The 25912-nt window shown below is 35.3% G+C and overlaps 1 protein-coding gene across 4 annotated transcripts in view; it reads right to left on the bottom strand.

Moving 5' to 3' along the window:
* Nucleotides 1–25912, bottom strand: part of CFTR (CF transmembrane conductance regulator) — a 184557-nt gene that overhangs the window by 119850 nt on the left and 38795 nt on the right. For 3 of the 4 annotated variants that reach the window (XM_017867350.1, XM_017867353.1, XM_017867351.1), the window contains 7 exons: nucleotides 19060–19275; nucleotides 15847–15936; nucleotides 14805–14968; nucleotides 13535–13660; nucleotides 9897–10143; nucleotides 8149–8241; nucleotides 1493–1675 (listed from right to left, as the gene is read on the bottom strand). In XM_017867350.1, coding sequence (XP_017722839.1) covers nucleotides 1493–1675; nucleotides 8149–8241; nucleotides 9897–10143; nucleotides 13535–13660; nucleotides 14805–14968; nucleotides 15847–15936; nucleotides 19060–19275 — 1119 coding nt within the window. The remainder of the gene's footprint in view (nucleotides 1–1492; nucleotides 1676–8148; nucleotides 8242–9896; nucleotides 10144–13534; nucleotides 13661–14804; nucleotides 14969–15846; nucleotides 15937–19059; nucleotides 19276–25912) is intronic. The other variant, XM_017867352.1, reaches the window with a different exon arrangement.

Here is a 25912-nt window from a genome sequence, read left to right as displayed (position 1 = left end):
TTTTTTTTTTTTTTTTTTTTTTTTTTTTTTGCCTATCACCTAGGCTACAGTGCAGTGATGCAATCATGGCTCACCGCAGTCTCCACCTCTCAGGCTCAGGTGATCCTCCCACCTCAGCCTCCCAAGTAGCTGGGACTACAGGCACACGCCACCACACCCAGCTATTTTTTTGTTTGTTTGTTTGTATTTTTTGTAGAGATGGGGTTTGCCATGTTGACCAGGCTGGTCTCTGCCTCTGCCTCCAAAAGTGCTAGGATTACGGGTGTGAGCCACTGTACCCAGCCTGACACCAAATTTATTGACTGGAAATTTTTTGTGGCATTTTGTTTCCCAAGTCTCATATTCAATTCTTTAAAATATGGTTCTCCTCATCTTAGATACTGATAAATAATTGCCTTTCAGGAGTCTTTCTCAATTTCTATTTTCACTAACATTTTTACCTACAGCAGCAGCACTGCTTCCCTCTTACTTCCCTCCTTCTTTCCTTCCCTCCTCCCTACTTCCTTTCTTCCTTATTTCCTTCTTTCTTCCTTCCTCTCTTTCTTTCTTTTTCTGTTTGTCTTAGATTATTGGGTATAATTCTAGAAAGTATTTTGCAAAGCTTCCGAAGTACCACAGCTAAAATGACAGTCAAATGGGAACAAGGAACAATTTTATAGACTTCTGAAGCAAATACCTATTGCCCTATAGCCCATTCTAATACTAGAAAGCTCTTTCTCATCTCTAATTTGATTCTTTCATGTCTTTTAAATTTATTTTCTCAATAGTAAAAGACAGCAAGTGCTTATCATTATCTACACAATGGGTTATGTTCTTAAAGATCACTACAAAGTCTTCTCTTCTCCTGACAATAAAGTTTGGTCCTTTTGCACTGTTTTCTTTCTAATCTACTAGTTTTTTTCAGATGTGTCTCCAAATATGCCTGGTTAAGTTGTTCTTAGGGTGGGATATGGAGAAGAGGTTGACCACTGAATAAATTAACATTCCTATGTATTTCTTCAAAAAACTATCCCACTAAATAATTTTTCCTTATAATATATCATAAGCAAATCTAAATCTATTCTGAAAACTCTAATGTTAACAGAAATGGGGACCTTTTGCTTATGTGGTTATTGAGGCAAAATGTAAGTCATGATTTTCCTGGACCGGCTCTGAAAAAATGTCTGTTCTGGTTAAGACTGGGTAAAATGGATGATTCGTTTATTCAATAAAGTTAGTGAATGCTTGCCATGTGCAAGATACAGTGTTGAATGTGATGTAAAATATAAATATGTAGAAGAAAAAGCCACTGAAAATAATATGAGGAAATAAAAAACTAGAGTAAATTATCTGGAATAATTTCTATTATACGAGACATTATACCCATACATTCTCCTAATGCTCATGTAAGAATTTCTCCAAAAATACTTTTCAGCACTACAGACAAACTAGAAAAAAAAAGAGAAATGGATATCAAATTAAGTTCTTAATAGTGAAGAATAAAAGAGACTACCTTGCCTGCTCCAGTGGATCCAGCAACCGCCAACAACTGTCCTCTTTCTATCTTGAAATTAATATCTTTCAGGACAGGAGTACCAAGAAGTGAGAAATTACTGAAGAAGAGGCTGTCATCACCATTAGAAGTTTTTCTATTGCTATTGTTTTGTTTTGCTTTCTCAAATAATTCCCCAAATCCCTGTTAAATAAAACACACACACACACACACATCAAAAATAAAAGATGAGTTTGTCAGATATTTTCAATAAATGCTTCTTTTATGTATGATTAGTTTGAAAAGCACATGGCACATGATCCATTATACTGTATACATTATTACTTTATAGTACATAATTATATAGCATATGGCTTCTAGAGGACATGATCCAAAATTCAGATATTTGCCCATTATCAAGTTAAAGATTTTTTAATTTAAGTAAAGACTGAATACATACATATATACATACACACACACACACACACACACACACCCTCTTCTCCTATAAGCTGGGTACATAAACACTATTACTTAATCTTCAGCATTAACATGAGATAGATTTTATAATCCTCCTCTTTCAAAGCCATAGACTGTGACTCAGCAGTTAACTGACTAAAGTCACATAGCTTTAAGTCACAACCCAAATCTGAATTCTACTCCATCACACTTCGTAGCATCCTCCTCTGAGAAGCTCAGAGCATTTCTTGAAGCAATTATTGTTGAAAATAAATATGAAGAGATTGCCAGATGATTCAAATAAATTCATTTCACAAAAGTAGCTAGGAAGAAGTAATTCCCTTTTAAAACTTCCTTGCCTCACTATTGCCCCCTTGGGAAGCTTTAGTATAGTGGTCTTCAAATCAAAGTAAACAGTCCTAAAGATTGATCAGGAGGAAGCAGATGCATCTTGTTTTAAGGGACTCTATTAACTCTTTCCTAAAATTAACCTGCCTGAGAATCAATCATTTTTCCTGACCTACTTCCCTCTCATGAGTCCTTCCCTCATTTTATACAGACAGCCTTCTCACTTACCATGCAAGTTAGTATAGTACTAGTCTTACTACGCAGAACTTTCTGGAGTAGAAAAACCTCTGAGACTCAAACAAGGGGACCATGAGAGAATGACTTTCTCTTGAAAGAGGCTCCCATAAAAGCAAAGGCAGAAATACTGAAGGAGGCAGTATCTTATTTTACCCAGATTTCAAACATAAGGCAATCTATGTGTCTTATCTATTCTTAGAGTCAAATTGCAAAAATGAGTAGGGGAATAAGGCATTTTAATTAACAAATTAATTAGTTTAATTTTAATAATTTAATAAAGTAATTAATAATAGTTATTAATTATCTGTATTTTAAAGTCAGACTTTGCCTGACAGAAAGCAAGTTATATCTAGTTGATTGACTTGACAATAAAAGCCAATTTCATAAATTCATTTATTTTCCATAAATTCGATGCACTGAAACTGCAGCTTCAAGGTTTTGAAGAAATCCATGTAGCATACTTACTCAGTGCAAAATGCACAAGAAACTACATCATTTCCACTTAAAACTATGTTGAACTATTTATAAGTTAACTTAAAAGTGTGTCGGGGTACATAGGTTTTCAAAATTCTTTTAAGGCATACATAAACAATCAAGCTTGAAGACTACTGCTTTGAGTTTTTTATTATACGGGTAGCTAACAATGAAAGTATTTTAAAATGAGACAAAGGCATTTGTTATTCCCTTATTCATTTATTTATCTAATAAATATTTATTGAGTATAATCTCTGTATTAGAAACTACTTCAAACGTCCTACATGGGAGAATGATAAATGAATTAATATTGCAATGTGCTTGGTGCTACAATTGAAATCACACCACGTCATATAGGAGTACATTCAAGAGAACAACTGACTCACCCTTGACCAAGTAAATTACATGCGTGCTAGGCTATGAAGGATGTAAGTAGGATTTCACAAGACTAAGACATCGTTATAGGTGTTCCTGGAAGATGGATCTGCACGCACAGTGATTTAGGCACAAAGGAACAAAATATATCTCAGGAATGGTGTGAGTGGCTAGGTCAGATGTATATGACAAGGTGACAAAGGCTATTAACCTAAAAGTTGTGAGTTTCATGCTTAGAAGTGGGACTTTTATCCAATAAGCACTTGTATCAATGGAAGACTGTTGTTACTATAACTTTTATTTCTGATTACAGAAGACACATTTGAAAACATAGAAAACCAGAAATAAGAAAAATCACCTGTAGTTGTACCACTAAGAACTATGTTTAACATTTCAATGGATATCACTCCACACATTTATATTTATATTTACATTTACATATAATAAATGTGTATATTTACATATACTAAAAATCATATATATGGGCCAGGTGCAATGACTCATGCCTGTAATCCCCACACTTGGGGTGGCTGAGGCAGGAGGATCGTTTGAGAACAGTAGTTCAAGACCAGCCTGGGCAATGTAGTGAGATCCTGTCTCTACAAAAAATTAAAAATTAGGTAGGCGGCCAGGCATGGTAGCTCACACCTGTAATCCCACCACTTTGGGAGGTCGAGGCGAGTGGATCACAAGGTCAAGAATTCAAGACAAGCCTCACCAATGGTGAAACCCCGTCTCCACTAAAAATACAAAAATTAGCTGGGCGCAGTGGCAGGCACCTGTAATCCCAGCTACTCAGGAGGCTGAGGTAGGAGAATTGCTTGAACCTGGGCAGCACAGGTTGCAGTGAGCCGAGATCGCACCACTGCACTCCAGACTGGGTGACGGAGTGAGACTCCATCTCAAAAAACAAACAAACAAACAAACAAAAATTAGCTAAGCATGGTGGTGTGCGTCTGTAGCTCTAGCTACTTAGCAGGCTAAGGCAGGAGGATCACTGGAGCCCAAGTTCAAGGTTACAGTGAGCTATGATTGTGCCACTGCACTTCAGCCTACGTGATAGAGCAAGATTCTGTCTCTTGAAGAAAAAAAAATCATATATGTGATTTTTTAAAAAACATAAGTGATGATATGCTGAGTGAGAAAGGACTTTGGAGTCATAGAAGCCTAGCCTGATATTTTAGCTCTGCCCTAGCTAGGTGTGTAACCATGCTTGAGTTACTTAAACTATCTAAGCCTCAGCTTCCTAATATGTTAATAGGAATTTTACTTACTCTCAGGTTTGGAGCAAGGGAGGAGTCATATATAACTCACCAGGGACTTGCCTCTCAGAGATGCTATCAAAGGAGATGGAGAATACACTAAAATGAGTGGGTTTATGAAGCTTGGGGAGTGAAGAACAAGAACACTGAGGTACGTGCAGGAAATTTGGAAACATATGTATGAAGTTCAAGAAAGAAACTGAAGCCAGAGATGTGCATTTGAGAGTCATCAGCACATTGATATAACTTGAGTGTGAGAGAAGTCACCCACAGAGAACATAAAAAGTCAGAAGGAGGCTGATATGGTTTGGCTATGTCCTCACCCAAATCTCATCTTGAATTGTAGCTTCCATAATTCCCATGTGTTGCCGGGGGGACCCAGTGGGAGATAACTGAATCATGGGAGTGGGTCTTGCCCATCCTATTCTCAAGATAGTGAAGAAGTCTCACAAGATCCAACAGAGTTTCCCTGCACAAGTTCTATTCTCTTATCTGCCTCCATGTGAGACGTGCCTTTCATCCTCCACCATGATTGTGAGGCCTCCCCAGCCACGTGGAACTGTGAGTCCCTTAAGCCCCTTTCTTTTGTAAATTGCCCATTCTTGGGTATGTCTTTATCAGCAACGTGAAAATCAACTAACACGGAAGCCTAGGTGGGGACCCAGTGGCCAATAATGACTTAAGTGGCAGGCAAGGCAGACTTAGAAGTCATGGTCTGAGGCCAAAATGATCTGGAAAGAACAGTTCACTGAAGCTAAATTAAATGATAAATTCTACAAAAGTATAACAGTTTTAATAGACTGGTGATAGCAGAATCTATGTTGTAGTAGGGAGAAGTCCACAAAAAGTGAAGATGTGAGAACAGCTTTGACAGCAAAGGGAAGAAGAGTGATAAGGTTTTGGGCATGAGGTTGCATGAGCAAAAGTCAGGAAAGAAATTGTCTAACTTGAAAATATTTAAACATGAGAAGGAGTCAGTTGACAAAAGATGTTGAAGCTTCTGGAGGAAGAATAATTGCTGGTCCCCTGTTCTGAGAAGATGAAGCAAAATACAATAGTTCAGACAAGGGTAAGAGGAAGCATACATCTTTCTCTTAGACACAAAAGAAGAAAAAGATAATTTCAAGGGTGAAGAGAGATGTTGGAAACATTCAAATATGAGGGTGGCCTCTATTTTCTCTATGTATTGTGGGAGACAAGGCCATCTACTGGGGGTGAACACATCCTGGGAGAGGATGGGGATTTTGTGAATGTGATAAAAATCTGGAATAGTCTTTAGGGAAATGGTAAAGGAAATTAAAGACAAATGAAAGGATTTCCCAAGAAGGATCATAGACCCATATAAGGTTGAAAAAATAAACGTATAAAACTTACAGTTGACTAGAGTCAACAGACAGCACTATTGTTTCCCAGATAGCACTTCCTTCTCCAAAACTGATAAAGTAAGTGTTTTGCAGGAAAAAAAAAAAAATCACCAAAAGAAAAAGGGAATTGAGAGTGCAGCTGAGAGAATGAAATTACTGTTCTTCGAATAAGCAGAGGTTAAATCAGGAGTACAAAAGGAAGAATTAAGGAGACTAGAAATCCTGATGAAATGGAAAGGCAGTAAATGCAGAATTAAAAGACTCAAATAGTTGGAAGATTAGGAAATTCCAGGCTGAGAAAGAGATTTCAGAGTGCAACATTTCCAAAGCGAGGTAAGTCTAGGTGCTAACAAAACTCAGGATATGACTAAGAGAGAAAGCTTCTGAAGAAGTCACCACAAAATATAAGTTCTAAGTACAGTATTGGAAGACTCGTTTATATGGATATTGAAGTCTCAAACAGGAAATTTAACAAGCATCAGCATCATAAGTAAATGTCATCAAGGGGTGCACAGCGTTTAGGTGACAAAGACTGGAGGAGGAAGATGCCACCAGATGGAAGACAACAGTTTAGTGAAAGGGCTCTAGCCTATGACATTTGGGACCAAAATCCATTTTCAATCTTTGCCAGTTGTGTGAGCTGAGCCAAGTCCCTAAACTTTTTGAAGCCTCCATTTTATTATCAGGGAAATGAAAACATTAATTTTATTTAGGTCGTAGAAATGCTGTGAGAATTAAGTGGGACAAAACATATAAAGTGCTTATCCTAGTGCCTGGCACATAGTAAGGGCTCAAGCATGTTACCTATTTAATTAGATGGAGTGAGACAGGAATTGAGGATTTTTGCACCAGAGTAGGAAAATAATGACCTGAAAGTAGTGGAAAATGTCAAACTGCGTATTTTTCCTTCATGCCTACAAAGACACTTGAAATTCCTAAAATCAAAGTAAAATAAATCTGATCCACAAACTTTTATACAAAACAATTTTGCTAGGCAGATGGGAATTACTCTGTTACCTACATCTTTAAAAAATGAAGTAAAACGAAGCACTGGTACTCAGGTTACTTATATAAATGAATCCAAAGTATGACATTGAGAAAGATTTAGACCTAGGACATTGGCTTCATACCTCCTATCTGTACACAACCCATATAAGTGAGAAGAAACTAAAAATACAACAGGTGTGCTCAATAATCAAATATTGTTCTTCAGAGACTAAAAGTCATTGATAATATTTTTTATGTCAAGCAGTATGACAGAATTCGTAATGGTGGATGAAAATAGGTTAAAAATGGTAGGAAACAATACACTGGTATATCTCTCTCACATCCTTTCATTGACTGATATACATAAAGCACTTTGGACTGGAACTTGTGATCAGAGAAGCTAATGTTTATTGAGGAACCACTGTGTGCATGGTACTCTGATGAATGTTTTACCCAAAATGTCTCCTTCAGTCTTCACAACAAACTTGCAAGGTAAATATTAATATTCTCCATTTTACACATGGAGAGCCAGAGGGCCCACAAAGTTAAGCAACTTGACTTAGATTACACAGAAAGTAAATGGCAGAGCCAGGATTCAAACCCAGCTCCAAAACCTATGATCTCTGTATTTTTTCCTGATTTGTTATATGAAACAAATTATATGACTTAGAAATAAAAAAGCTTTTATATTGCATTTAATATTCCTCTATTTTTTTTTTTTTGTTTGTTTGTTTTTTGACAGAGTCTCATCTTGTTGCCCAGACTGGAGTACAGTGGTACGATCTCGGCTCACTGCAACCTCCGCCTCCCAGGTTCAAGTGATTCTCCTGCCTCAGCCTCCCGAGTAGCTGGGACTACAGGCGTCTGCCACCATGCCCAGCTAATTTTTTTGTATTTTTAGTAGAGACAGGGTTTCACCACGTTGGCTAGGCTGGTCTTGAACTCCTGACCTCAGGTGATCCACTTGCCTTGGCCTCTCAAAGTGCTGGGATTACAAGCATGAATGTCCAGCCATTCCTCTACTTCTTAATCTAAAAAATAAGTGAGTGATCCTCCTTCCCATTCTACCAGTTATATCATCATTCTAATTTTATTTGCCATCAGGATGAAATCCAGATTCACAAAGAAGAAAATAGGTCTTTAGAGAAAACAATATTTTAAAAATTCTGACCTCCTCCCAGAAGGCTGTTACATTCTCCATCACTACTTCTGTAGTTGTTAAGTTATATTCCAATGTCTTATATTCTTGCTTTTGTAAGAAATCCTATTTATAAAAGAGAGCAAAAACATGTTATAGCATCAGAATAGCATTAATGCATTATTACATCTACTTTATACTCTCATTGTGCTACATCTTCTATATGAATTTTAATAATGAAATAGTAATTATTTCTTAATATAATTTTATTACAGTGTTCTAAAGTTAATTTGCCAAGCACTAGGATTCATCATATTTGAAATATACTCTCTAAACATACGATACTTTACAAAACTTTTCATACATTAGATTTAACATACAACTGATTCTTCCTTGTACTATTATATGCTAACCTTAGTGATGAATTTATAAAGCAACCCTGAATTACCCACTAATGTGCCTTAATCTAACATTGGATGGAGAAAAAATGAATGTCTTCATCCTAATAGCACCCTCCTTATTAAAGGCCTCATTAGCACCATGTGGGTTAAGGAAGCATGTGAAGATATATAACTAGTTTTAAGGCATCAAACTATGATTCTAAAAGAAGGGCTCTATTAGAGGCGCAAATCAGTTTCCCTAGGGAAGGTAGGAGCATAAGGAAGAATTGAGTCCATGCATCCGGAAGTCTTGGCCCTAAGAAGTAATGAAAAAGCCTGGTCCTCGCCTCGCTTCTTCATTTTCTTCTCTGCTCCTCTTTACCTCTCTTTTGGTTTCTCTCATTTTCTCCCAGTTCGGTTTTCAAGATCTGTTTCTCTGTCTGTATGCTCCCATTCAGTGACTCTCCCCAGATCTGTTTCTTCTTCTTTCTTTCTCTCTCTCTCTCTCTTTCTTTCTCTCTCAATGGGTTAACAGAAGACAAGATGATTCCCAGAGCTACTTACTATGATTCAGAGCCAGAGTCACCACTTTGTCTAAATCACAGATCTCAAACTCACTTAGTCTCAGGACCAAACAGGTGATATAATTAAGGAGTGGGGCTGAGAAGACAGCGTGATGAGCTGGAGAGGGCAGGTGCTCTGTGAGCAGGGAGCTGCCATAGCTTGTGGAAAAGGAGGACGCAGTTGACTAGTTATTCCAATTCTTCAAAAGAGGTTGCACATATGAGCGTGTGTGTGTTTATGTGTGTGTGTGAGAGACATCTCCCAATTTTTAATTGTGGGCAACCAATACAAATTTTTTAAATGAAAGGTTAAAACAGGTCTAGGAGCCAAAATTAGGTCTATGGGCCACCATTTGCAACCTCTGGCCTAGAATAAATAATGCCAGAACTACCTAAAAGTGGCTCACCCTTCTCCCTCATTTTTATTTCTGTCACAGTGACTTATTTTCTGGGTTAAATATTTAAATAAACAGCAAAAAAGCATAATAAGCATTTCTTTGCTTCTTAATAATACACAAGTTTATCCAATTAACTTCATATAAATTGAGTCTTATCACCTGAAAACTTTAGAGTTTCTCAAAGCTGCTAGCTACATCAGTATTATTGGGATTTTAAGGTAATTTGGCATAAAATGCCATTCTCATCCATCATACTGTTCAGAGAAATGCCAGGAAAAGTTTAAGGTGAACATTCCTAGTATTAGCTGGCAACTTTTATAACTTCCTAAAGAAGGAAATTTCTTTTTCTATATTTTTGCACATTTGCAAAGTTCATTACAACTGATCTATTGACTGATTATTTAAATCATAGTATATAATCCAGCATTATGGTACATTACCTGTATTTTGTTTATTGCTCCAAGAGAGTCATACCATGTTTGAACAGCCCAGGGAAATTGCCGAGTGACCGCCATGCGCAGAACAATGCAGAATGATATGGTTGTGAATATTTTTCGGAGGATGATTCCTTTGATCAGTGCATAGGGAAGCACAGATAAAAACACCACAAAGAACCCTGAGAAGAAGAAGGCTGAGCTATTGAAGTATCTCACATAGGCTGCCTTCCGAGTTAGTTTCAGTTCTGTTCTATAAAAAATAATAATAATAAAATTCAGGATGTTATTTTATTTTTCAAATATCAGGGATCTTGGAATGTAAGATCTGAGCATGGTCTCTAGAGTCTTTCTGCCTATATTTTTAACTTGGCTCCACATCATATGACCTGTGTGACCTTGGGTATATTATTTAATCTCTCTGGGCCTCAGTTACCTTATATGAAAGGATAACAATGAAAGTACCAGTGTTTTGTACATACTTGTAAATATCATATTTAAATTATAATTAATAATTTGTTATTAACATTGTTATGACATTATTTTTAAACCTTTACTTCATTACTAACTTGTAAGATTAGTTAGACTAATCATTTTTTGCTTGTTGGTTGGTGTTTTAAGTAATTAATTGTGGAAATGAGAACAATGTTGCAAGATTTATAAAGGAAAAAGACAATTCTGTGATTAATGGATTCTTAGCACTTTGGAAACTCTAACTTGGCTTTGAGGAACACTGAAAATAATATATAAGCTATAGAGAAGTGGTTCTCAAACCTTAGCATGTGTAAAAATCATTTGAGATGCTTATTAAAAATACAGTCTCAGGCCCACGTCTTAGAGATACTGATTGAATGAGTCTCAGTAGGTTTCCAGGATTTGCGTTTGGGAAAAAAAAAAAAAAAACTAAACCCTAAAAACACACAAGTAGTTCTTTTGATTCAAGTTGCAGGTGGGTTTTGAAAAATTATGAAAGTAGATACTACATCCTCTCTGTCTCATTTCAACATAATTATTTGCAATCACATTACACTATACGTTCAATCTTCTAGTCTGAAATGCAAATGGAAATTAGTTTTTTTTTAATATATATGTGAGGCTTCAATGCTCTAGCAGGCAGAAAACAGGGAGTGCAGGAGACAACACTTCCTTCGACTCGGTCCCAGTCTTCCAGAAGCCATACAAATTGGAGTCACTTGTCATCCTCCCCATCCAGCTCTTGCCCAAGTAAAGGTCAACCAGGATAGAGGCAGAGGGCTCTGGTGAAAGGGGGCAACAGCTGTGCCATGGCATAGTGCATGTGGGTACCTGACATTTGGGCATTAGTTCTTCTTCCTTAATTCAGAAAAGCTATTCTCATTGTCAAGTGTAGAACTAAGAGGGAATCTTTTTTCCATTTTTAGTCTGAAAAATAAAATGTAATCTGAGCACATTGATGAAGAAAATCGAGTTCAATGTGCCCAACCCAGATTGCAATTCAGTCTATTTAGGTCTACCAATTTCAGTAACTTGACACTGAAGACAGATTATGATTTTGGCATCTCGCCTGGCTTTGAATCCTGGTTCTGCCAGTTACAGCTAGACATCTTAAGCAAGTCACTCTTCCCTCCAACTTTACAGAATCCACCTCTACAGAAGGAAAACATGTCATCTCCTTTGTGGAGTTGTTGCCTAGATTAAATAGTACAGTAGAGGTCTATATTTAAGTTTACAATGTGTGTCCTTTCTTCTCAACAAGAAAAGACAAAACATGGACTAGGCTGGTGTTTATAAAATGATAGAAAACACTTTTTATAAAATGTTAAATTTGTTGAACTGTTGTTGAAATATATTAGATAGAGTTGAGAAAAATAGGAAGAAGAGGTACTATAAGAAAAAAAAATGGATCCAAGAACATTTGTAAGAATCACCCAGAAAGTAGATTCTCCATAAAATAATCACTAACATTTTATGAGTCATAAAACTATTATATCAGTTTCTTATTTTAAAATTGAAAGTGACTTTATTACTAAAGAGCAATAAAAAGGTGGATTTTCAGGGAGCTTTGCACAGCCTTTTGACCAGTACAACAGTGTCCCAGGCTGAGGTAATCACTCCTTTGATGTGAATTCTGCCAATCTCTTCCAGAACATTATATTTGCTCTCTTGAGTAGGGGCAATTCTTGCTTTCCCATATTTACGTCAACACTTTCTAGCCTTTTTGAGTGACAATTTCATGCCTGATTATATAGGTTACAACTAAACATTCGCTATATATCAAACAGAAATACCAAGTAAAGGGAATAGATTTCATATTTTGAGGAAGAGGGAACAAAAAACAACAAAAAACAAAGTAAAATCAGCACCAAGAATGACCCAGTCATGAGTTTATCATGAGTTTGAGAAAACCAGATCTTCTGATATCCTTGTCATCACGCTTGCTATACATGTGTTTGCAGGCAGAAGAGTGATGCACAGAGCAAGTGTGATGGAACACTGACTTGTTAATGAGATAAAGAAGATCTACCAATTGAACAATTCCCCCAAGAACTTGTTTTCTGGAAAGAAAATGCAATTCATTTCCTGGATTTATCTTGAAAGGCATAGCAAAAACAGGTGACCAATAATGTTTGGGAAATAAATACTCTTTTACTCTTTCTATTTACATGGCAAAGGACTTAATATTTCAGCATTTCTTTTGTTGTTCCAATCACACACCTGCAGCTCAGTTACCATTGTATACTGGACTCAGCAGCCTGAATTCCTCATAACCCATATTGATACCATCCATAAGGGTACTTCTCTTTTTAGTATATTTTTCCCTGTGAAATTGTCATGTGCTGAAATTATTTGTTCCTTGAACAGTGTATCAACTTTCACTGAGTCTCCTAGAACCTTTTTTGATTGGAGTTTGTAGAACATGGAGCTCAACTGAAGAAAAATGGTCTCATTGCTACAGAAATGCTGTAGCTTACATCTTGCCCAGATTTATCTCAGTAATCATATCTCAGTCTGCGCTGTACTTTCTTTGTTGGATATAATCCTTACTAATCAGTGAAAGGTTATATGAGGTGAAAGAACACTAGAGATAGGTGCCAAGTACTGATTCTATCTCAGGAGGTAGCTTTCATTACTTGAACTGACTTCACTTCAAGTGGAGGATTTACAGGAACCCAATTTGTGAATACTACCCTATGTCATTCCCAAGTTAAGGAAGAGCAAACATACTCTAACCAAACACAATTTTTTTCATGGTTAATGTACCATAACACATAAATTAAGATATAAAAATAGAGAATCATTTATTTTGTTCAGAATTGTATACTCTACCAGTTCCATCTGAGTTACCAATCAGCCTTCAATATCTTGATCATTATTTTAATGAAATAAATGTATTGAGCAGCAGTGAACACATGTAGGAAATTCTTTAATAAGGTATCAGCATAATATACTTGCAGCACAAAATAACACCCTGGACCAACTACATAAAACTACAGCCCATGAAAGTGAATTTATGCAACTAATGTATGAATATTGAGAGAACTTAAATGCAATCATTTGATTGTCAGACACATCAAATATGAGGTGGAAGTCTACTGTGACAAACATATTTTTAAAAAATTAAGGACATAATTACTAACAATATTGAAATTACTGGAACAACTTACTGTCTTAGGTTTTCAATCATTTTTTCCATTGCTTCTTCCCAGCAGTATGCCTTAACAGATTGGATATTTTCAATCATTTCTGAGGTAATCACAAGTCTTTCATTGATCTTCCCAGCTCTCTGATCTCTATAAATCAATCAATCAATCAATCTAATAGTAAAAACAAGTCAAATTATCTACTAAGAACTGCTCAAGGTTTTAAGTCATATTTCTTTTATTCAACAGATGGGCATTTATTTTATTATCAAATAGATGGTAACAAAAATAATAACTACTGTTTAGTAAATGCCTCCTATGTGTCAGATATTGTACAGACCCATTCCATCTGCTATTTCTATCCCTTACGACAGTCTATGAGCAGTGAGTATCTCTATTTTAGAGATGAAAAAAGCAAAGACTCAGTGAGATGAAGTGGCTTGACTAAGGTCACATAACTAGTAAGCATGCAGTCTGGGATTCAAACAAAGTGCTATTTGACTCCAAAATTTATATACTTTCTGTCTGACAAATTTATATACTCTAGCTGACAAATTCAAGCCCTTTATCATAAGCAGTGACTTGTGTAAGTCATTCATTCACTGGTATTAGTTATGCTGTAACACAAATTAACTAAGGCTCTGGTGTGATGATCCATAAACTAGAGTAGTAAAAGCTAATAAAGTCTACACAAAAATTAGGTATTCCCTTTAATTCACATAAATGTTTTATCCATTTTTAACTGTTTTATAATCTAAAAAATGAACTGAATCAACATATTTATAAACAAATTCAGGAGACTGACAAGCAAAAAAAATATCCCATTGATACAGGAAGTAATATTTACACCATCTTAAAAAGTCTTTTTTAGGCCGGGCACGGTAGCTCATGCCTGTAATCCCAGTACTTTGGGAGGCTGAGGTGGGCAGATCACCTGAAGTCGGGCATTCGAGACCATCCTGGGCAATCTGGTGAAACCTCATCTCTACTAAAACACAAAAATTAGCCGGGCATGGTGGCGTGCACCTCTAATCCCAGCTACTCCAGAGGCTAAAGCAGGAGAATTGCTTGAGCCTGGGAGGCAGAAGTTGCAGTGAGCCAAGATCGTGCCACTGCACTGCAGCCTGGGTGACAGATCTAGACTCCATCTCCAAAAAAAAAAAAAAAAAAAAAAGTCTTTTTTAATGACACTGAAGATCACAGTTCTATGCATAGAGCAGTCCTGGTTTTACTAAAATGGGCTTTTTGAAAACATAATTTTAAAAACCTTCAAGCTATGAAAATAGGTTGCTACCTGTACTTCATCATCATTCTCCCTAGCCCAGCCTGAAAAAGGGCAAGGACTATCAGGAAACCAAGTCCACAGAAGGCAGAGGCCTGTAACAACTCCCAGATTAGCCCCATGAGGAGTGCCACTTGCAAAGGAACGATCCACACGAAATGTGCCAATGCAAGTCCCTGGAAAATAAAAGCACAGCAAAAACAGGTGTCATTTTATCTTCCACCCCTAGAAACAAACAATCATATATGAAAAAAAGCAAGTAAAAGGAGCTTATATGGTCAAACATTTCGTGGTTCTGAGCACAGTAAAATCTAGGTAATCATTACATGGAGCACATAACAATGTGCTTAAACATTCTACACATAGAATAGGTTTCCCCAAAGAACAAATTTCAAGCCAGTGCACTTTTAAGCATATTTTTATTCAGTGGAATTAAGATTGGACATCTTAAGTTACCATGTCCGGGTTTTAAGTAACTTATTTCTTTTTGCATAAAGCAAGAACCACAGCATAGAATATGAGAGAACAAAGAACTCTCTCTAGAGACTCAATCCACACAACTGCACAACTCTGTCATTTGATAGAGACATTTAGAACAAATATTTGCTCAATTCAACAGTAATTAATTTTGTACCAGCTGTGGGTCTCATGCTATTTTAAGTACTGGATGTGCAAAGATAAATAAAACACATCATATGTCCCAAGGATCTTGAATTTATTTATCACATAGGACAACACAGAACAAGAATTGCTCAGAGTATCATATTCAGCCCCAGTATACAACAGATTTAAAGTTTTAAAAAGAAGCATGGTCTGATAAGAATTAAGTTTTGAAAAATCTTATTAACAACAGGCTGAGGTGCCTTTGAGTTGGGTGGTTCTACCAGACCCCAGGATGGTGCTCTGCTATACAACTGACCTTTCTCAGTTTCCAGAATAGGGAAGCTAGAGCTGAGCAAGACTTAACCACTTATCTGATACAGGAAAACTCTACCTTTCCAGTTGTATAATTTATAACAATAGTGCCTAAAAGATTAAGTCAACAGGTACATACCTCATCAAATTTGTTCAGGTTGTTGGAAAGGAGACTAACAAGTTGTCCAATACTTATTTTATCTAGAACACGGCTTGACAGCTTTAAAGTCTAAAAGAAAAATGGGAAGTTAGATAATTTCAACAAACAAAATACAAATATATTATAAGTAACATTATAATATGACTAACTTGGTTATTTTGCATTCATTATTAAGTAAAGGTAATGAAAATTATGTTCTATTCATCTAGCTTACTATCATCTTAGATTCATAAATATTTCTTTTAACAGTCAATACTATGCTGGAATGCTTCTAGTTGTTTTATTTTCCAGCATCTAGAGAGAAACAATTATTTTTTCTCCTCACAATGAGAATGGTATTATACTTAAATACCATTTATACCGTGTGGGAGTTTTTTGTTTCGTTTTAAAAGATAGAGCCAAAGGTACTGAAATTTGAAATTAAGCCTTGGCACTTGAATTTTTCATGTAGTTTCTATTCTAACTCATTTGGATAAAATTATTTTAAAGTCAATAAAAGTATATGATGAATAACTGAATTAAATACTTTTGTGAAAAAGTTTATCAGTACAAAATCCATATATTTTACAAAGAAAAATGCAATGCTATGTGAAAACTAGTTAAGCAGGTAAATTATTTTTTATCTACTTATTTATCTATCAATTAAATCTACTTAATTAAAACTATAAAGTTGACAAATTAACTATGATTATGGAAGATCAGAGTAATATTTTGCCTGTAAAACTGAAGAATTGATTTGTTATTAGATCACTTTGGGAATTATCTAATATTAGTTTCAAGTGAATACCTCACACATTTGTTGAGCATTTAGTAAATGCAAATCACTCTACTTGATGCCTCAGGGATTATTAAGATTTATTAAAACATAATCCCATCGTCAAGGTGACCTAGTATATAAATAACTAAATATAATATGATAGACGAGTTAAGGGAAGTAGAAAGTAATAGGGTAGTTAAGAGAAAGTTAAAACTCCTGGTTAGAAAAATCTGGAAGGATTTTCTTGAGGAGTTAGAATTTGAGATGGTGTAGAATAATAAATAGTGTATAGATAAGCCAAGAAAGGAAGGAATCAAGGCAGTTAATTCCAAAACATTATCAGAGCAATATGAAGTGAGGGAAATCCATTGAGCTAAATTGCACATGACTTAGTAACAGGCTCAGTCTCGAGTGACTTTGAGTTCTGCACAAGGCTTAACATGGAGCTGTGTGCACAGTAAGGACTCAACGAATATTTTTGTTAATTTAATTATCTCTGCATTCTTGAAAAGTATAGGCAAAGCTCAAGTTTGTATTTAAATTCATTATTTAAAGTAAAATGTTGCAGAATTTGGAACAAAGCAGAGGAGAGCTCTATTACAAACTTTGGAACATTGTAGGAAAGGTCCCACATATCCTGACCATGAGGACGAAACAGGTCAGATACGGGAAAGCATGAGACCTGGGAAGAGTAAACACAAGGTTCACTTTAGGGACCAAACCAAAGCCACACAGAGATGGGATTGCCTTCTTTGATGATGATGCCAATGTAGGCCAATAAGTGTGGCTGGAGAGATGAAGCAAACTGTGCAAGAACACAGATATGCAACATTGAGAAAGGAAGACAAATACAATACTACCTAACTTTTTATCAATGCATCCGGGTCTGAAAGCACCTATATCCTATATTTCTGCTAAATGTTACATATGGACTTGTTTACAAACTAACCTGCTCTTTATTTGATCTCTACACCCGTTTAGCCCATGCCTGTCTCTTCCTGCATTACAGTCTGCCCACTAAGTATCAGTACTCTATTGTCCCTAGTGGTTAGAAAATCCTCCAGTTCAGAGATTGTAATTTACCTATTTTAGAAATTTTGAAGCAGTGTTTGCACCATGTTCTGTACTTTTTAAATCTTAGTTTCCTTATCCATAAGACACGGATAATAGTATCTACCATTAAGAGTTGTGCAGAAGATCAAATGAGAGTGTACCCAATCACTTAAAAGCTTGTCATGCACATCCTGAGCTATTTTCATTATGATAACAAGCACTTTCTATAAACATTTATTAAACTGAATTCAACTTTCTCTGATATGCCAGCTGTGTAGATTCTACATTCCAAATGATATCTAACAATGTCTTCATTTATGTAAAATGTTCAGATCAAAATAAAACTTTTGTTGATTTATCACGTTTTCCTGGTACTTGTGAACTGATGAGATTGCAGCTGAGGTGATAACTGTGGACTTCGTTTTTATTTACTTCTGCCTTCATAAAAGGCTTTTTTGAACAATAAAGTATGGTTATCAAGGTTTTACAACACAGTTGACCTTGCAGGTATATCTTAGAAGTGTTATGGGTTATTTGCTAGAGGCAGATTTCAGATATATGCCCTTAAAAGCCAAGTATTTAATGTTTACATTGGTAAAAGAAAAAAGAGAAGAAGGGTAAAGCAATATCCAAATGAGTCCATCAAAACAACTTTCTATAATGACTTTGCAGATCCAAGTTAGTCACACATGGTAGTGAACCAGGATGATGCAAGTACATGCCTTCGAAACAACCTTAAATTGTGTTTGTAAGGTAGTTAAATGTTAATTTGAATTCACCTAAATGATGCCTCAGCAACTTGGGCCCTTGTCTGGATAATACATGCAGAAAAGCAGAGTAGGTTCTTATGGTTTCAATACATGTGCTGTTCCAAAAACTTTAAATTTGTAGGGCTCATAGGATGATAAAAATCCAACTCAAAATAAGGCAGTGGATACTACTACTTATGACAACCAGTTAAGGTGAAAACTTTTGTTGTTTGGGTTATCATTAACAATCATATATCATACTCTTCTTACTGAACATAAAGATATGTGGCATTTTACTATAAGATGATATTTTGTCAATTACTTTTATGTAGGCTGTGTGTCACCTTAACAGGAAACCATGGATTCCAAAAAAAAGATAACATGATTAGGAGACAAAAAAAAACTACAACAGAGGCAGTTGACGGAAGATATTTAGTAATTATGAGTTGAAGTCAATTAAATTATCAAGGATAATTAAGAGCATTAATTATTCCTGCCATTTATTTCATAGGCATATGAAATTAATTTCAGCATTTATCCCTTACTTGTACCAGCTCACTACCTAATTTATGGCATTAAAACATGTACCATACAGAATATATGTACCACGGGGCCTGTGCAAAGAAGTATTACCTTCTTATAAATCAAACTAAACATAGCTATTCTCATCTGCATTCCAATGTGATGAAGGCCAAAAATGGCTGGGTGTAAGAGCAGTGTCCTCACGATAAAGAGAAGGCATAAGCCTATGCCTAGATAAATCGCGATAGAGCGTTCCTCCTTGTTATCCGGGTCATAGGAAGCTATGATTCTTCCCAGTAAGAGAGGCTGTACTGCTTTGGTGACTTCCTGCAGAAGTGGAAAAAGAGAGAAAATTAAATTTCATTTCTTTCTCATAAAATACCCTGATAATTCCAACACAGGACTTTTCATCTTTAGAGGAGACTTAAAACGAGTTTATATAGAGGGTCATGCCACATGTGAAACTCTTAGCACTATTTTCAATATCTTGGTACTTTGAAATAAGATTTGGGATTTGTTACAGCACAAGTCACCAGGAGACAAGTTTACATATGAGGTATTTTAAATTAAACAGTGAATAGTGGCTATAAAAAAGTATAGTTTCTGAAATGGTTTGTTAATTAGTAACATCTACATAGCACTTAACAGTTTCTAAAGCATTTCCCTTTTCTATTTTTCATAACAACTTTCAGTATCAGAGTAGGCATTTTTTTTTGTTTACTATGGAGACTTTCTTAGATACAGAGTAGGCATTATTATTTTCACATGGCAGATGAAGAAACTGAGGCCAAAGAGACCAAGTGACTGGATGTAATTTCAAACTAGAACTTTCTAAAGTGTTTTGGGCAATGGCATTATTTTCAGAATGAACTTAGCTTCTCAAGGCAACTACATAAGGCAGAACTGGCAACGGGAGGGAGGAGCACAACAGCACTAGTGGTATTTAAAATCGGCCATTTCCAATGCTAGTCCCTTCTCAGTCAGCAATAGGAATGGACTTCGGTGAAGGAGTCTGCCAGCAGCCTCAACCTCAGGCCAGATTCCAATGACTGCTGGACTCCTCAAAGGCCCGTGAGTCAGTGAGGGAGAGCAGAAGTTATGTTTTCCCAAATATACCTCATCAGGGTCCTCAATCGACTACTAAACTAAATTGTCCATCAAATTTATTACCACTTCTCCTAAATATACAAGAATAGATCTGAATCCAGGGATTTTGAACCCAGGAGGTCTAATTCTTACCCATCTTGTTAAATTGACTTCAAAAGAGAAGGATGCATAATTCCCCATTTTGTTTTATAATGACCCAGTAAAATAGGGACCAGACGGTATCCCTGAAAGGAAATGATGTTATGATCATTGGTTCCATTTAAAATATATATTTCCAAGCAAGACGGCTCCCTACCCCTGGTATTGCCAAGCATTATTCTGCCTCATCCCTTAATTTGTTTTTTTTTTTTTTTTTTTCCATTTTCTACAATGTATTTTCTAAACCTCAAGTATCCAATACCTCCATCCCCCTCATTCTCAATAGATGACCATGCTTTCTATATCAATGTCATCCCCACAAGAAATCCTAACCCCTATAGAGCTGCCATTTATTGAGTAGCTTTGTGTAGCTGCTCATTCTATGCTTTATATACAATGTTTTATTTTGAATTAACTAAGTCAACTAAGGGTCTAAATGCAAGAAAACATTCAAACTTTTAAAAAGCCTCCAAACTAATCACAAACCTGAAATATTATAGTTCTCTCACCTCACATAGCCACGTGTTAAATGTGAATTTAAATGATAGCAGACAGGCAGGTGTTAAAAAGAAAATTGCCAACCCAAATATTACATGTGAATAGTTTGCTAAATCTAGTGAAGTATTTTTGAAAAGTAAGTACACAAATGACTGCACAGTGTATACTATGTTTGTTTTGTACTTCTATAATTACATATATGTTCATCTTTAGAATACATATCAAAGGAGAATGGTTTTGAGGTTTTAAATTTTATATAAATGACATCCTACTGTGCTTTTACAACTTTTAAAACTTAACACTGTGTTTTTCACATTTATCCCTATCAATACTTGTATAACCAACTCATTTATTCTAAGTGCTGCCTAACATGCCACCCTGTGAATACATTGGGTTATTTGCCCATTGCCGTACATTGAAGCAGTTGTGTTGTTTTCACTCCTAAGTTACTGCAGTCAGTGAAAGAGCTGCCCTGGATATTTTTACAAACTTCCATATGTATTTGCCAACCTTTCTCTAGATTCGAGTATGTTTTTTTCCAAAGTAACTTTTTTAATTAAGAAAATGTACAATTAAGGTAAATCTTAGATTTAAAATTATAAATATATCTGCACTACAAACATAATTGTTCACAGTATGCTTACAGTGGCAATATTTAATCCTTAAAATTATTTGAGATCAACATTTTATCCCAGAATTGTTCTATATTATGCTGTTTTTCATAGACAAATATCAATACCATCAATTTACTTTGATTTGTTTTCTTTTTTTTTTTTTTTTTCTTGACTAGTGGGTTTGCACTTGGCCAAAATGCTCTCTTGAGTTGCAGTCAAGGCCACTGGATTTACATGTGCTATCTATGCTAGAAGTATCACATGTGGTCATGAAGCAGAGAGCAAGGGGCATGATTTACCATGCATACCAAATAAAGCATCATTTCTTGTTCATTGTAAGACAATAACAGGCAAGGTATGACCCGTGAACACTGCTTATAAGGTCAATTGCTTATATCATGATTAGCATAAACACATTCACATTTCTCCCCTTTCAGAACTCATTTATCTCCTAATATATATCTATACAGACATATAATCAATACAGAGAGACTGGATAGACTATCTCAAAGAATACAGAACTACTGATAAACAATACATGGCAAAGCAAGTATGTAAATATTTTAAAAAGTAACTTGTGTCTGTAGGATGCTAAAAAGAACCTTCTGAGAAAAAAAGAGAAATATTTTAGCAACCAAGCTAAATTTTAGCACAGAATTTTCAAGTTAGAAGTGTAAAGACTTGTATAAGATTTATTTTTTTTTGAGTAATCTGAACTAAAATCTCTTCCACTGGATCTCTCCATTATATTTTCCAGATCACAATAGACTTTTCCCTATCACAATAGGCTTATTTGTTGAATTTTTATTTAGTTGTAATTTATAACAAAACACCATTAAAATGCGTATTAATCTGAATGGAATGCCTTTTTTAAAAATTCAGAGACAGGGTCTTGCTTTGTTGCTCGGGCTGGAGTGCAAGGGCTATTCACAGGTGCAATCACAACACACTACAGTCTCAAATCCATAGATCAACAGATTCTCCTGCTTTAGCCTCTCAAGTAGCTGGGACTACAGGCTCATGCCACCATATCTGGTTTGTAATACCTATTTTACATATTGTCATTACTGAGTTAGTTGTCATCTTTCCTCAACCAAAGAGGACATAGTCATCCTTTGAACAACAGTACCTATTTCACAAAGAACTGGTAGCATTACTCTGGAAGGGCATATGTTTACAAACTAAAATGCATTTTATTTTCAGTATGAAAAATTCTAATAATAAGACCACCTGCAAACAGCAAACCAACATAAACCTCACCACTATATGGAGCTGTTACCATTCAAGGACAAAATCAGCACTCCAAAACTCCACCCCTTCTATAGTTTTCCCTAATCTGTTTTAAGCATCATGTTCTTTAACATTTACAATGGAACCATTTATAGATATCACGTGATTTTTTTTATTTGGAAAAAAACACTGGTAAGTGATACCTAGCTTAATCTATGACGTGCAATCCTTTACAAAAATTATCCCCAGAATGACTGGGAGAAACGTAGTCCCTCTATTCTTGGTACAAGAAAGCTGACTGTACTCCGTTGTTCAGAGTATTTTCACAGACACAAGAAATGTCCTGATTTGCTACCACATGAAATAGTACAAGCAAACTTAGGCTTGCATGTTTAAGAAGGAGGAATGTATAATTATTTGGATATTTAATAAAATAGTTTATTACTCTGTATCAGACATGAATCAAGATGGAATTCACTTAATGGGTCACTTCAATAATAAAAGAAGCCCGATACCGATGTGTAAGCTAGTGTGATGGTGAAATAAACACTGAATTCAAAATCGTGATTCCAAATTCTTATCCAGCACATTACCTACATTGGCTGTGTTACTTTAGTCACTTCCCTGCTCTGGACAGTTTTCCTCACTGATAAATTAAGAGGTGGAGAAAGCTAATTGTGATGTCCCCTCCAGTGCTAACATCTCTGATTATATGATCTGAGTCTGCAGAGTCCCATGGCAGAGGCCAAGAATTCCTTGTGTAATTGTCCTAGCCCTCACCCTGCCATGACTATGGCTATTTTCTACTAAAAAGGATGAAAGTCTGAATAGTATGAGTTCAGAAGATCATCTGGGTAGAGGGGCTCAGGTTGGAAAACAGCTCAAGTGATTGCATTCCTGGTGAGAATAATTTTGTGACTCAATTTAGATCAGCCTCCCAGGGAAAATTTGGAAGCCTAAAAATATCTCCTATATCTTCTAGGAGTTGTATCTCATTTCTCACAGGATCTTCAAGATCAGAGCTTCAAAGTTATTGTAGATGAGTTTAAATTCTTTAACCATTTCTGGTTAAAAAATTATAATGCATACCTAGGATAGGGTCAAATGTTTACTCTAGAGATAGGAAACTCTGCTTTTTCTAGATATTTAAACCATGAAGGAAAGTTCAGGTGAAAAAATAGAAACCTGAACTCATGCTTGCAATTACATTAAATGAATTAATCCCGGTTTACTTTACTATAAATTACAGTTCTGATCCCAAAGCAGAGTTATTTCTAAGTAGAATGATCAGTTGGAAAAATTCTAAGGCTACAGTGTTTTCTATTGTGTGAGGTCACTTAATAAAATCGCCATTATCATTTTAACTTGTTTTAAATATACAGTACTTTATATGTCTCTATCCTAAGAATACTATGACAGTTTAATTTTGAGAAATTAATTAACAGGATACAGAAGAACCAATGATTATCTCAATAACAAATGAAAAGGAATCTGATAAAATTTCAATATCTGTTTCTAATAAATGTTCTTAATAAAGTTGAATATAAAGTTATATTATTAACCTGAAAAAGGATTTCTTCCTCAAAATAACAATCAATGCCATAATTAATAAAAGTCTAGATGCATTACATTTAGAATCAGGAAAAAATGGAATACTAGCTATTACTACCATTTAACATTTTCTAGAATTTCTAGCTAATACAACTCAACAAGAAAATGATTGAGGTACGAATATTGGAAAGAAGAAGAAAAGTATCACCAGCATAGAATATGATTGTGTAACAAATGTAAATGAATCAAGAGTTTAATAGATAGAGGTTTAAAAAAGAACTATGTTAAGAAAATCAATTTCTATATACCAAACATGACAACTAATTAAATGAGTATCCCATTCATAGTAACAATATAACAAAAGATACATTGTAATAGCAATAAGATATATATCTTAAAATATACATCTCACAAAACATTATTGGGACATATTTTAAAAGTCTCAAATAAATGGAGAGACTTAAAACTTTCTAAAATGAAGAACTTAATATTGCAAAGATTACATTCCCCTCCAAGTTATTTTATAAGATTAGTGCAATCTTCACCAAAATTTAAAGATTTTTTGGTAGTGAATTTTTGGCACCATAAGGGTAGGGACTGTCAGTCTCAATTTTGGCAAGAATCCTAACACCATGCACAATACCAAGCACAGAATATCCATTCAACAAATATTTGCTGAATCAATGAATATAATGATTAGAAATTTCATTTGGAAGAGAATTCATCAAAAACATTTGAGGAATAAGAATAATGTGTCAGAGAGTTTACTGGATATGAAAACATAAAGCCATAATAATATGTGACAAGACAAAGAGACTAATTTCTCTGGCAAGTCCAGGAACATGTCCAAGCACATGTAATACTTTAATATATTATAAAACACAGCATTTTAATTCAGTGGAGAAAGAGATCATGCAATAAATGATGGAAGAACTGGATACTCATCTTTTTGTAATTAGATTTCTACCTCATACATGCATCACAATGAATTCCAAATAGAACAGATAGTTAAATGTAAAAGATGAAATAATAAAAACATAGCTGCATGCTTACATAACATTTGGGTGGCATGGGTCTTCATAAAAGAATAATGTCAAAGCAGAAAACAAAGAAGGAGATATATAGATTTGCCAGCAAATTTTTCAAAAATTAAAGCTTTTAATTGTAAAAACAAAACAAAACAAAATAAAACTCACTGGAAACAAAATTCAAAATGACAAGGCAATTGACAGGCTAGGGAAAATATTCTCTCATGTATCAAGAAAGAGACAAATACACCAAAATAAAAACACACAAAGAACATGAAAGGCAATTCACACACAAAAGAAGAAATATAAATGCATAATTAATATACACAAATATTAAACTCACTAGGAACCAAAAGTAATGCAAATGAAAATAATAATATGTTCTTTTTCACTTAGCATTTTTTAAACATTTTTAAAAATACCTATTGTTAGGACTGAATTTTCATAGTTTAGTATCAGGAAAGTAAATCAGTAGTACACCTTTTCTGGAAAGCAGTTTATTTGTATTTGTACATTTAGGCAGACAGTCAAGAACACCTTCTAAGAGTCAGCTTTTAAAGGCTGAAGGATGTGTACTGAAGGATGTTTTTATAGTAGTAAAAAAATTGAGGTAATTTATTTATTTATTTTATTTTATTTTATTTTATTTTGAGACGGAGTCTCGCTCTGTCACTCAGGCTGGAGTGCAGTGGCCGGATCTCAGCTCACTGCAAGCTCCGCCTCCCGGGTTTACGCCATTCTCCTGCCTCAGCCTCCCGAGTAGCTGGGACTACAGGCGCCTGCCACCTCGCCCGGCTA

This window comes from Rhinopithecus bieti, unplaced genomic scaffold (genome assembly GCF_001698545.2).
Source record: "Rhinopithecus bieti isolate Rb0 unplaced genomic scaffold, ASM169854v2 scaffold_3858, whole genome shotgun sequence".
NCBI lineage: Eukaryota > Metazoa > Chordata > Mammalia > Primates > Cercopithecidae > Rhinopithecus > Rhinopithecus bieti.
The sequence above is the reverse complement of the archived record's forward strand: the minus strand, read 5'-3'. Positions and strand labels throughout refer to the sequence as shown.